General features: G+C 43.6%; 1 protein-coding gene across 1 annotated transcript in view; it reads left to right on the top strand.

Annotated features, from left to right (window-relative positions):
* The window catches only part of LOC104623771 (cytosolic phospholipase A2 epsilon-like), a 37,965-nt gene that overhangs the window by 19,533 nt on the left and 4,760 nt on the right, over positions 1–13,672 (top strand). Inside the window, exons 7-20 of the mRNA XM_010290955.1 lie at positions 130–172; positions 600–663; positions 1,599–1,768; positions 1,893–1,988; positions 2,761–2,798; positions 4,057–4,192; positions 5,898–6,034; positions 6,341–6,566; positions 7,375–7,489; positions 7,915–8,052; positions 10,418–10,525; positions 11,681–11,869; positions 12,749–12,915; positions 13,640–13,672. The exon at positions 13,640–13,672 is cut by the window's right edge and continues 175 nt beyond it. Coding sequence (XP_010289257.1) covers positions 130–172; positions 600–663; positions 1,599–1,768; positions 1,893–1,988; positions 2,761–2,798; positions 4,057–4,192; positions 5,898–6,034; positions 6,341–6,566; positions 7,375–7,489; positions 7,915–8,052; positions 10,418–10,525; positions 11,681–11,869; positions 12,749–12,915; positions 13,640–13,672 — 1,660 coding nt within the window. The remainder of the gene's footprint in view (positions 1–129; positions 173–599; positions 664–1,598; positions 1,769–1,892; positions 1,989–2,760; positions 2,799–4,056; positions 4,193–5,897; positions 6,035–6,340; positions 6,567–7,374; positions 7,490–7,914; positions 8,053–10,417; positions 10,526–11,680; positions 11,870–12,748; positions 12,916–13,639) is intronic.

The following is a 13,672-nucleotide window of genomic DNA, read 5'->3' as shown; positions in this document are numbered from 1 at the left end:
TGTACTTCTACAAACAATAGAAAGGAGAAATTTAAAAAAAAAATGTTTGAGAGAAAAATGTGTCCTGTTCAGGACAGTATCCAGGTTGTATTTTTTATAAAATATGTATTGTTTGTTCTTGTTTTCTAGACAGGGTCCTCCTGAAACCATCATCACAAATGGGGCAATAGTGGTAAAATATTATTTGTTTGTTCTCCTGTGTTCTTTCTCACATTATTCCTTACCTTAGCTGACTATGATGGCACTGAGGGAAACATTGCAAGTCTTCATTCTTTAGTGATGCTTTTTCTCTTAGGAGCTTTATCTTCCCTTTGAGGAGGCCAGCATGATCTCAGAGGAGCCTTCAGGCTTCTGTAGTTTTCCCTTGTTTTGTCTGCATCCACTGAAAATCGCAAGGGGTTTAGGATAGCACCATCTTCCCATGTGACGATAAAGTCAATTCTCATTTTCCCTGGGTCTGGCAGAAGTCTCCAACACAGTTGGCCCCCACATTCAATCAATGACCCTTCCTACAATGACCCTTCCCATATCTGCCAGCACTGGTGGTGAGACGGCTGGGTGAGGAATCTAATTCTCTGTCCCCATCACATCTATTCTAGTGTCGTGAAGTAGCCTGCTTGGAAGTTCAGTTGGACACCAGGATGAAAAAGAAGCATTTTTCAGGTAAGCTTATTCATTCTATAACTGAATAGTAGTGATTTTAACCCCCCTAACGATGCCTAGAAATTGCATCATCCAAATACTAAGGCTTTAACTGACCGCAGCTAAGGCTATTTGTAGATACTTTGCAGTGGGGAACACCACCTGTTCTGCAGCACGTGTAAGTTCGGGGTTCTGACTTCACGGGGAGCCTCGTGCCAGACTAGAAACAACACCAGATGCTTGCACAGGAGGCATCTAAACCCCAAGCTGAGATCCTGAAAACCTCTGCTGTAGTACTGCTAAACCCTGAAGAAGCTTACTTCCTTAGGCGTGATAGTCCATGGCCTCAACTTTCCTCAGGATCTCTGGCAGTTTGATTTCTGCATACGCACAGAAACACCTCGTTTTTTGCAGGGGTTAGCCACTCAGCAGCTGGCTCCCGCCTGACCCTGATCAAGATCCAGAACCTAGAAGTTCCTCTGCCCACATCCCCTGAGGGGCTGGATCTGGCAGGCAATCTCAGAGCATGAGTAACACGCTGGCAGGATTAGTTTATCTCTTCGTACAAATAGGGTCATCTGCTGCAGAGTCAGGTCTTATTTTAGGGGACCGAGAACTTCTGTTGCTCATTATTTGGCCTGGGATGAGGATGATTTACAATGCAAGGTACCTGGTTGCGTTTACGGTGTGGTGATGCCACCGCAATACAAACGCGGCAGCCTAACATTCAGTGCCATTCACATCACGCTCACGTCTGGCTTCTTGTTCAGCCCATTATCAAGATACAACCACCAGTAATGTTTGGGCCTTGGATCACTTTCAGAAGACAGCTTTCCAAATACAAAGGAGGAGGAGAAGGGGTTTGTTCAAACCTACCTTTTGCTTCTTTTTTTCCCTTTCTTGCTTTTCTGCAATTAGAAGTGACTTTTTGTGTGCGTTTTATCTCATTGTTTCAGAGAACGAGCTAACATTTACAGTGAGAGGATCCTTTGAAGAAACCCAGAGAGTTCCACTGGGCTGTGACTCCCGCTCTCCTCTCCCAGATCCCACTTTCTTCCACTATGCCAGATACAAGCAACCCTCCCTGGATGTTGCACTCACAAAGAGGAGGAGGCTTCCCACCTTTGTACGTTACTCCAGAACACGGTAGACAAAGCAGGCGGTCCTACAATCTCAACTTTACATATGAGTAGGCAGCAAGAGCAGAGCATTTCTGTCGTAACCAAAAAGCTCTCCGTGCTCCTTTTCAGTGTGCTTGCGTGTCATGCGGAGCAAGAAGGAGCCGAGGCATCCCCCTGACTCTGCCTCTGAGGTCGCTCCCCGCTGAGCGGGAAGTAGTCGGCGAGGTAAGTGTCTACTGGCCATGGAGAAACCTTTGCAAGCTTTTTAAAATTATTGCTGTTCCAAAGTAGCAGAAACCGAAGGCCACCCCTCTTTACGTAGAGATTGTTGTTTTCTAACCTCCCTCACATCTAGGATGATGCATAATCAAGTAAATTATTTGGAGCAAAATAAAATGGGAAATCCAGGGGAGGAGGAGGGAGGAGAAAGGTGTCTAAGCTGTTGCTCATGCTCCTTGTATTGTCTGTGTCCTTGGCCAAGCTGGAGGTCACTGGTTGCCACCAGGACAGAGGGTTGAGGCTGCAGCCTGCACACTGCCACGGGAGGCAAACGGGCAGCGCGCTCAGCCAGAATAGAGGGTGCTCGGCCTCTTTGGCCTCCCCTTCTGTCTCACAGTGCCGTGTACTTTAATTTCAAGACCAATGTTTAATGGTGGACCCTTTCAGGGGGGTGAGATATAACACTGCAGCTCTTCTGCTATTTATTTGTGTAGCTAAGCAGCACCAGAGCAAGCTACACCTGAGTATAGAAAGAGAAAGAGAAGATGTGGACTATAGATGACAATACCAAAGTCTCATCTTGTTAAATCAGTGCACATCTCTGGGTACTAATAAAAACATTGAGAGAACAGTCTATCTCCCAGTCTCAGTTGACTGAGGTTCAGAGTTTTGCGGATGTAATGATGACCCAAAAGAGTTATGTCTCATTCTGAGTGGGAGAAAATTACTGTTTTAAACAAAATATCAATATTAATTATTTTACCTTTCTGATTTTCAGCACAGAAAATTTGATTTGCACTTTAAGGTGAAAAAATGGTAAGATATCTTATTTCTCTTCCTTCTGTGTTTTTCCCCCCAGTTCTATGAATTTGGACGGTTGTCAATCAAGTTCCAGACCCTTTGTTACTGCCTGTGTCCTGAATGCTGGCTCATCCTCGTTTCAGACTATAAAATAAAATAGACTCAGTGCACAGTAGAGACTTTCAGGGGCCATGAGTTTATGCAATGGGACTATACAGTGAGTTAAGAAAAGATTTTATAAAGAACATGCCAATTTTCTGTTTATGTTCTGCTGCAACCAAAATTATGTGCTAGGGACCACTGCAGACACTCTTTGATACCTCTACAAATTATTGCAAAATGCAGACCTTCAATAAAAGCAGCATTTCAAAACTACTTGAAAGAAATCTTTCTGTTTCCTGAGCTCAGATGTAAGAACTACAAGATCAAAGTCAGAGTGCCTGGTCGCTCTAGGATATGAAAAAAATTGAAATAATAAATGTACCTGCATTTAGTTTTTAACATCTACTCAAAGAGATAAATGCAAATTAACTCAATCAAATGATCGTTTATTTTTAAACCAAGGAAAAACACTGTGTATTTTGAGTTACTGTTAAGGCCTTAGTAAAATTCATAATATTAATATGTTACATTATGTAGGAAGTTCTCTTCCCTTACAAAGGCCGGTATATCTTCCATCATGCTGTTTGTTTTCAGAAAATATGCTGCGAGATAGTTATACAGTTTACAGATGTCATTTAAGCTTCCAAACTGCAACTGTAGTGCTTATAAATATCCATAAATGACTATATACACCCTCCCCCCCAAAAAAAAATCCTAAAGCTTCCAAACTGCAACTGTAGTGCTTATAAATATCCATAAATGACTATATACACCCTCCCCCCCCCAAAAAAATCCTGACGTGAAAGTCCACAACTTCAGTCCATGATTCGCAGGTATTAGGGGACGTCTGCGCAACTTTTGAAGGTGTGTTTAAAAGCCACCTTTAAAACCCTGCCCTTTGCAGGCTCCTGGCTGTATGTCTGAAAGCGAACAATTCCTTGTAGCTCTATTTAATTTCAGGCATCTTTGGCAAGGAGGAAAAAAAGAAACCCTCTCAGTCCAAAGGAAGATGAACCGTTGCTCTCCAGGACCAAACTAAAACATTTCATCTCTGCCTGCTTCGCTATACATAGACCCAATGGTGAAGGCAATTCTACTGACGAAGCAGAAGCAATTAAAATGCTGAATTAGACTACAAACATGATGTGAGATACCTGATCCTCTGTTCCAGCCAGGGAGACCTTGATGTACGCCTGGGGTTTGACCTGTGTGCCCGGGAAGAGGATTTCATTCGCAAAAGGAAGAAGGTGGTCGCAGCTGCTCTGAAGGACGTTCTCCAGCTGGAGGAGGGCTTGCAGGACGATGAGGTACCCGAGACTTAACCATCCTCTGCCTTCACCATCCTCTGCCTTCTCCACAGCTGGGTGTCAAAATGCAGCATTTGAGTTCAATTTACAGTGTTTCCAGGAGATTGGGAAGTTTCGTGTGCAGGCCTTCTTTTCCCTGTTCCAGGGGAGATGAGTACTCATAGGGCACGTTAATAAAAGCCTGTAGCTTTGCTGCTACGGGGTCTCACTTTGCCTTGAGTAGCGGTCTGCGCAATAACAGCAGCCTACAGAGAGGGGCTAGGTGCTCTCAGCCGAAGCTTCTTCTAAGCCTCACAGTCATCTCAGTCAGATCTAAACCACTGATTCAGCAGTTCTTTCCCTCGCGGCTCCAACTGGCCTTTATTTTGTGGTGCCTTTTGTGCTGGCGTTTAGGCTCCCGTTGTCTGAGCACAGCTCACGGCCAGTCTGACTTCATCACCTGCCGCAGCTACAGCCTGCGCCCGTTTGACAAATGGGGACGGTAACAGAGGGTCCAAGGCAGGGAAAAATCAGCCGGCAAAAAAAAAAATATCTTTTTTTAACAATAGCCCTGCAACTGCAAGTGCGAAGCCTGAATTCAGATGCAGAGATGGCAAATTTTCCTTGTTTTCCCTTAAATTGAGCTCAACAGTATTTTTGCACAGCTAGACCTTTCACACACGAGACCTTGCCTTTAAATGCCGGCACTAAGTCATGGGCCGTTTCCTTCCCCTCAGACACAGAGGCACCCATACCTCCCTGCAGAACCATCTCCCTGGAGCCTCCTGATGCTTTGCACCAGAGATGGATTCACCCCAGTGCGTGGTAGCTCTCTTTTTACCGTTAACTGAGGCAATTCATATTTACAGATTAATCCTTCTTCTAAGACCACCCAGATTTCTGTAGCATCTCAGACAGAAGTAACTGCAGCTCACTTGCATACCTAGTAATGTATGTACATGCAGAACCATCTCCCTGGAGCCTCCTGATGCTTTGCACCAGAGATGGATTCACCCCAGTGCGTGGTAGCTCTCTTTTTACCGTTAACTGAGGCAATTCATATTTACAGATTAATCCTTCTTCTAAGACCACCCAGATTTCTGTAGCATCTCAGACAGAAGTAACTGCAGCTCACTTGCATACCTAGTAATGTATGTACATACGCGGTGAATACGGCTCCTCGGGGATGGCGTCCCCAGCCTCTGGTCTCAGGTGATGTGAATTGGTTTGTGCTCTTAAACCCACCAGTCACGATACATCTCAGGTGGCCTGCGAAATAACTATGCAATAGTAGAAATCGGCTTTTACAAACTTCAGTAACAGAGAGATTATTCCTACTCGCATGGAAACTATGAGACTGCACCTATATTTTCTTGTCTATTGCATCTGATAAAAATCTGGTTCAGATGCCAAGAGGTACCATTCCCTCCATGGTTTTTGCTGGTCTGTGTTGTTGGTTTTGCAATAGAGCACTGAAAACGTAATGTTTGAGGTGATGGATTTCATGTCCTAATGCACAGCTGCTTGGCAGAGGAAACATAGAGTATTTCTTATTCCTCCTATGCCCCGTTATTAATTCAGGTCTTTCTTCTCCTTGCAGAGTGACAGCATGCAGCATCTATATTACTTTATCAGTGTTGTAACATTCTCTTTTCTAATCAATGATGTCTGTCTCCCTTCCCACACCATCCACCTCATTAAATATATGTATTTTGGGATTGAACAGGTACCTGTGGTGGCAATCATGACAACGGGTGGTGGAACCAGAGCTCTGACAGCCATGTATGCTCACCTTCTCAGTGTGCAGGAACTTAATGTCTTGGATTGTGTCTCATACATCACTGGTTTATCTGGCACAACATGGTAAGACCAAGATGAGCAAAGTCTTCATAGGAATTTTCTGTAACTGATGTCAAGAAGTGACCTAAAGACTTGTATCATCTTTACTCTCAAGGGCTTCCTTTTTCTGCTGTGTTTTTTTCTTGTTTCCTTCGGTGGATATTTGCCAGAATCTTGAGTTAATTCGGTCCTGATACGTGGATGGTACCACACACACACACACACACAGAGAGGCTTTTTCTTGTAAATCAAGGCATGATACATGAACCTCCATAACTTCCCAAAGCTCTTCAGAACTCACACCTTTCCTTGTGTTTCTTTCTTTTTCAGGACCATGTCAAACTTGTATGAAGATCCTGACTGGTCCCAAAAGGATCTTAAGGAAACACTCAATGATGCCCGAAAGCATGTGCTCAAAAATAAGTTCTTTACCTGTTTTGCCCCCGATCGTCTGAAATACTATCTGAAAGAGTTGTGCCAGAGGGAGCAGGAAGGGCATCAGATATGTTTCACAGATCTATGGGGACTCATCATTGAAACTATGTTACATGAAAAGGTACTATGGCAGCACCTTTGTCTTCAGACTTGCGTATTTAGTGAATATAGCGGTGAGGGCCGACAGTAAATCAAAAAATGGTTGAGATTGGAAGGGACCTCTGGAGGTTCGTCTTGTCAAACAGCCCTGCTCGAGCAAAGTCAGCTAGAGCTGGTTGCTCAGGACCACAGGCTTTTGAACATCTCCACAGGCAAAGATTGCACATCTTCTTGGGGCAACCTGTGCCTGTGTTTGACCACCCTTACAGAAAAGGGTTTTTTTGCTTGCTTGCTTGGTTTTATAGATAAGTACCCAAAGCATGTGCCTTGGTGGTATCATTCACTCTGTGTGCTGGCTCTATTATGTAGATCTTAACATGACACCTGGTACAGATAGAGTGGGAATAAAGAGAAATAACAGAAAACTTCTAATATGAACAACTTTAAAATGAATCAAGATGTAAATACTTACATGAAAATCAGGGCAGGGGTTACTCCTCCTGGGTGAAATATTTCGTGCCAAGAGTGCTTTTCAATTATTTCCAGGCATTTTTCTGAAATAAAAAATGTGAATAACATTTTCTTCCCACCATCGAAATCTCGGATTTCTTTTCAGCATATGAACTTAATTTAGGACTATTTGTGTGCTGAAGTGCTGGGGCAGGGGAGGATCAGAAACAGGGATTACAGCACCTCTCTGAACTAAACCGGGGGGAAACATCCTAGGTGGAGTTCGGTACGCACTGTGTTTTCAGAGCCCAGGCTTAGACAAAGTGGGAGGCTCTTTGCGTCATCCAACTGTCCTCAGCTACTGTTCTTCTTCAAAACAGGAGGACTCCCATAAGCTCACAGATCAGCAGCAGGCACTAAATCAGGGTCAGAATCCCCTGCCCATCTACCTCTCTCTCAATGTGAAGGATAAAATCAGCGACCAGGATTTTAGAGGTAATAATACTCCAGAATTGCATTTAACATTTAACCCCAGTAGGGGTCAATTTTGGACTAGGTAAAGAAATCAGTTCAATGCACAAATCCTCTAAAGGGCCAATCTACCTAAAAGGATAATTTTAACGTTAAATTTTTGAACGTCTTGGTATATTCAGCTGTATTCAGCATGAAAAACAGGATGATGGAGGATATTATCTCAAAATTACCTGCTAAATTATCTCAGTTTGTAGAGAAATTTAGATGTAAGAGGACAATTCACTCTTCATGTTTGACGTTCTCAAATGTACAGTGAGTAAATGTCTGTTTGCAAAGCGTGTTAGTTAGAGACAAGCCTGCCTTAACCTAGCCAGTATCATATGTTTTATTCAACCAATTTGTGCCTCTACTGCTGTAATCAGTCTGTCTTGTGCTTTTTCTTTCAGAATGGGTGGAATTCACCCCTTACGAGGTAGGATTCCCAAAATACGGTGCCTTCATTCGTGCGGAAGATTTTGGTAGTGAGTTCTTCATGGGTCGCCTGATGAAGAAAATCCCAGAATCCAGAATCTGTTTTTTGGAAGGTGATTTGTTACTCTGTAGAAATGTCACGTAATATAATATAATTCACTCCTGCACAAACTCCTCTTCTGAAATGCAGCAGTTAGTATATTTTTTTTTAGCTGCCAGGACCAGTATATGGTAAAATATAAGAACTGATAACAGGTCACTACCTGCAGGATTGTTTATTTTCTCTGCATTTTTATTCAGCTGAACAGGTTTATTTGACTTCATATGTGGTCTTGCTTACTGACATGAGGCCGTCACAATACCTACATGACTTTGTCAGCAACAAAAGTTCTGTAACACTGCCACGAAGTTAAATCATCAGTCTCTTCCACAACCTGAGTCTCTAAAACACAGCCTTTTATCTATAATGTTCCTGCCACAGCTAACTCTGATGAATCCTCCAAGATAACACTTCCATTTTGGAGAGAAAATAGGTCATAACACTTACCTTTTTTCCCCTCTTGCATCAGAACAGCAAAAGCAGTAAGGAAATCTTTTTTTCCCTTTGTGAAAGCAATCTCTTGCCTCATTGTTCTTCCTGCTTCCACCAATTGCATAAAGGAAGTTTCAGGGTTTTTTTGAGAAGTTAAGACTACTCGCCTGTGTGGAGATTTCACTACAGCTAGTGGTGAGGCGTAAGGAAGCAGTCCGAATCTCCCCATCCCCAGCTGCAGTGTCAAACAAGGTACCCAGGTCTCCCCTTCTGTGGTCAGAAATGCCAGCAGGTCACCGACACCTCCCACCTTGGCACTTTCTTCTTCCCTCCTCTGGAGCGGTGCTGGGGCATTTCTGTCCAGCGACCCAGAGTCCCCTCATCCGGGCAGCGTTGCTTACTTCTGTGACACAGTGATTTCAAAGGTTTTCAGCAAATTTCTCTGCACCCCAGCCCCCGAACAGAGCAGGGACTGGCTACATATGTCCTGCAACCCTTTCCGGCACGGCCGAGCCCGTCCTGCTGACGGCCGGCTGGCATTGCGCCCATCACTCAGCTCGCCCCCGCAGCACCGGGGGCAGCTCTGCAGTTTGGAGGGTTGAGAAGGGCACGGCTTGCAGACCCAACACACCCAACCATACCAGGTAAGGCTGTTTTCTCAGCCTGAGAGATGATTGCAGGTAGGTGGCATTCTGGACCGCCCTGGGGTTTGCTCGACCTGTTACTAGAGGAACATGAAAACGTAACCCAGATATGCCTTAAAGCCTCAAAAATCAGAACACAAACCAAAAGACTCCTACATTTACACTTTCTATGTTCAAAACTTTTAAGTGATCTTCCTCGTTCTAAGGCGTATTAGTGTATGAATCTTGAATGTTTTGTGGTTGAGAGTTCTGCATTCTATACAAATGGTGAGAACTTGGGGAATAAGAAATGTTGAGGACAGAGGGAAATATTAAGATGTCATTGACAAATTGTTATTTGCCACATAATAAAAATTAATGTGTTAGACGCTATACTGAAAATATATCAGCTCTCTTCATATATCCAAATAATTTAGATTCTTTGTGTTCATTATGGATTCATATACCAATTCATAAAGACATGCCCTTTCATTTGTTAACTAAGAAAATGTAATCAATAAAGTTTGATGGAGAATGCGGAAGGTACTGAATCATAGAAACATAGAATAGCTTGGCTTGGAAGGAACCTTTAAAGGCCATCTAGTCCAACCCCCCTGCAATGAGCAGGGACATCCTCAACTCAAGGTTGCTCAGAGCCCCGTCCAACCTGACCTGCAATGTTTCCAGGGATGGGGCATCTACCACCTCTCTGGGCAACCTCTGACAGTGGTTCACCACCCTTATGTCAGTGAAAAATATCTTCCTTAGATCTAGTTTAAATCTGCCCTTTTTCAGTTTAAAATCATTACCCCTCGCCTTGTCGCTACAGGCCCTATTAAGAAGTCTGTCCCCATCTTTCTTATAGGCCCCCTTCCTTTAAGTACTGGAAGGCTGCAATAAGGTCTCCCTGGAGCCTTCTCTTCTCCAGGCTGAACAACCCCCAACTCTCTCAGCCTGTCCTCCTAGGAGAGGTGCTCCATCCCTCTGATCATTTTTGTGGCCCTCCTCTGGACCCGCTCCAACAGGTCCATGTCTTTCCTGGGATGAGGGCTCCAGAGCCGGATGCAGAACTCCAGGTGAGGTCTCACCAGAGTGGAGCAGAGGGGCAGAATCATCTCCCTTGACCTGCTGGCCACGCTGCTTTTGATGCAGCCCAGGATACAGTTGGTCTTCGGGGCTGCGAGCGCACATTGCTGGCTCAGGTCCAGCTTTTCATCCACCACTACCCCCAAGTCCTTCTCGGCAGGTACTGATGGTCATTGCGAATGAAAATGCTTCCAGGTCTTTACCAGTTTACTTTGTCAAATATATTCTATGCCACAGGGATCTGGAGCAGTGTATTTTCCTTGAATCTCATGGATGCTTGGTATATATCTGTTCATTCAGAAGACTTCTGGCACAAATGGACCCGAGACAAAATTACTGATATAGGTGGGTAATTTTTATGCCATTATGTTATTTTATTGTCCCTTTTCTCTCTTTCACTCTCTCTTTCTCTCTCTCTCTCCCCCCCCCTTTTTTCTCTCTCCCCCCTTCTTTCTCCCTTTCTCCCTTTCTCTTATCCTCTGTGCTGGTATTCACTCACTGAATTTTTCAAAGACATTTTGGAATTCCCTCTTCAGGGCTTCCTGCAATCCATATGGAAACCAGGAGGAAATTCATGCCATGTATTACAGTATGACAATCATTTCAGTTGTGTGAGAAAAGAATCTACAGGTTCTGTCACAGGGAAAAAAAAAAGATAGCATAGCCCTCACGTGAGCCATTTTCAGAGCACAAGGGTAAAACTGGAGAAGAATATCCCTGTAGAGGAGGAGAGGCTGAAGGCCTCCCTTAGCAATCCACAGTCTTCCAGTTTCTCTCTTGGAAGTTGGAGTATGGCATGAGGCTTCGCAGAAACAAGAGCAATCACCATCCTTGCCTCTCCGGAGTCTGCAAAGCACAGACACAAACTTCAGTACTATTGCATGTCATCCCAAACTAGTCCTAAGGCTGAGCTTTGCAAAACATGCTACCAAATTTAAAAAGTTCTGTAGGCTGGGATTTCAAGGAGAAACACGCAATACGGACGTACTACAGATAAAAAAAAAGAGAAGGATGAGAAATGTAGCAAAAAGGGTGATTTATTTTATCTTCTTGCAGGGTAGTTTCTCGTTGATAAAACCAGGAGCTTTCATTTGCTGTTAAGGAACATTAATTATGTTTGTGTGGCCAAGAGACTGTGATTGTGTGGCTTTTTTATGTGTGTGGCTGAGAGATAAACTGTAACATAGGGTAGCAAAGGAAAACAGGATAAGTGCAGGATATCATAGTGGATAAAATTACAGAAAAACAAAGGAATTATCTACATTATAGTAGATGAGATGGATTAATTCACAGTACAAACAAACAGTACCACTGTGGGCTGAGAAGAAGAAACGGATTTTTTCAAAGCCTAGCTGCAAAACTGTGAGATTTATGGAGATCCTGGAAGTAAAAAGAGAAAGAAATCTGAGGTTTGCCAAACATGTTAAAACAAATTATGATTGCACAGATTAACCTCAACAATGAGACCACATACAAGAAATGTTGTTCTTTCTTCTGCAGATGATGAAACCCTATTCCCTGCAAGACCAAGTGAGCTGGATACTCGAGTGGTTTGTCCCACTGGCAGCTTTTCGGACATTTTCCGAGATGTTGCCATGTTACGTCCAGCAGCTTCAGAAATCCATAACTTCCTGAAGGGCCTCCAGATGAACGACAACTACCTAGGGAGCGAGTTTTCCAAGTGGAAAGGTATGGTAATAGCACCCTGGTTTTAGTTCGGTTTAAACCATCGTTGTGAAAAAGAAACAATGCTTAAAAGATTATCAAGCCAACTGCCTTTGGCTTCCGGTCCCATCTTGAAACTCTTTGCTACCAAAAGCTGAAACTAGCTAGCAGGAGAGACTTCAAAAAATAAGTTCTTAAAAATTTCATGAAGACTGGCAACTGGTAGATGAGAAAGACCCTGACGAGTCCACCAGCGTATGTCTGCGGATGTGGCAGCCAGCCAGCCTGTACGCTTGTGGCATGGCACCGGCGTCGTCATACTCTGTCTCTTGCCCGGCCAGTGCTCAAGGGATGTCTGAGGGAGCCCTGTTTCACGTTACTGTTTTACTCATAAGCAAGACACAACCCCTGTGACGGTATTGCCCGGTACATGGTTTGGGAATCAGTGCTCAGTCTGGTACCAGGTCTTCCACGTTGCACAAGGGCTTACGCCTGCCTCGGCTGCATACCTTGGCAGCTGTGCAAGGCACGAAGCGTCTTTAATCGTTAGTACGTTGAGACAATGAGGTGCCATTTTAATTTTTTCCATATTAAAAAAAAAAAAAAAAATCGACCTGGTCAGGGTCACACACAATACCAGGGGATGGAATTAACTCTATTCTTCTGAGTCCCAAGTTAATCCCTCTTAATTAGAGGAAAGCCAAAGAAATTGCAGAGTAAATAGTGAAAAGAGGAAGCCAGATGAGGAACTGAGAAATGACTGAACTGCAGCTATCAGCTATATAGATAGGTCTCAGACCCAAGAAAAGCTAAATTTTCTTTTTGTTAACAATTTACTTTCCTTGGCACATCTCATGTATTGAGCACAGCCTCTGAAAAAAAAAAAAAATGCTTCTTTTCTAGACTGTGAGCTTGACTCTCAGCCCAACCACCTGACAGCAGCAACAGACTACCTCATCCTGATTGATACGGCATTTGCCTTTGCTACCAGTTACCCACCCCTTATGAGGCCGGAAAGGAAAGTGGATGTCATTTTGCATTTCAACTACAGTTCAGGTTCCCAGACAGGGGTGAGCCTCGTACATCCTTCTTTACTGATATCTCTGTTTCATCACTGAGTTCCCACAATGGCTGCTCCTCTACTCATAGAAACTTTTTTTTTTCCCCGGTATCTGGGAAGTGTAAATAAGCTAACAGTTTACCAGGGTCACATATCTTTATGGAACAGTACAAGCGTTAGCGTAAGTAAGATTTTAGTAAACTGAATCTGCCCATTTTTATGTGTAAATGTGTTTTAGCTGATTTGAAGGCAGTCTGATGTTGAATGAATGAAGCTAAATGTATCTAAAAATTGTCTAAGACTTCTCAGTCCAATCATACGTATTCTTATGCATGGGAAAATATACATTCAGGACAATTGTAACAATAGAGGAGTTTGATGCAGAAGTCCAGGTATGCAAATAAATGCAAGCACAGTTTATATTTAGGAACTTTAAATACCTTAGAAATAAAAAGTCCTCTAAAAGCAGCGTTTTTAATACCCAAATGTGGGATGTAGATTTTCAAGGACAGGCGTGGGGACCCAGACCCACCCCATTTAACTCCGGCCTTCCAGATCTTGGCTCCATATACAGTCTACTACACCTAAGCTGGGTACATGCCACAATCTGTCAGAACCTGGCCCTTACCCTACAAACATTCCCAGTGAAATTGGGTTTTTGACAAATTCAGTCCAAGTGCTTCCCACATCTTCTGATGTTTTGCTTCGTTTTGTTTTCCTATTGTGGCGACCAGCCCCTGAAAGAAGCCTCTAAATACTTTGCAAAA

This window comes from Phaethon lepturus, unplaced genomic scaffold (assembly GCF_000687285.1).
Source record: "Phaethon lepturus isolate BGI_N335 unplaced genomic scaffold, ASM68728v1 scaffold22547, whole genome shotgun sequence".
In the NCBI taxonomy this organism is placed as follows: domain Eukaryota; kingdom Metazoa; phylum Chordata; class Aves; order Phaethontiformes; family Phaethontidae; genus Phaethon; species Phaethon lepturus.
This window is presented reverse-complemented; position numbering and strand designations above follow the sequence as displayed.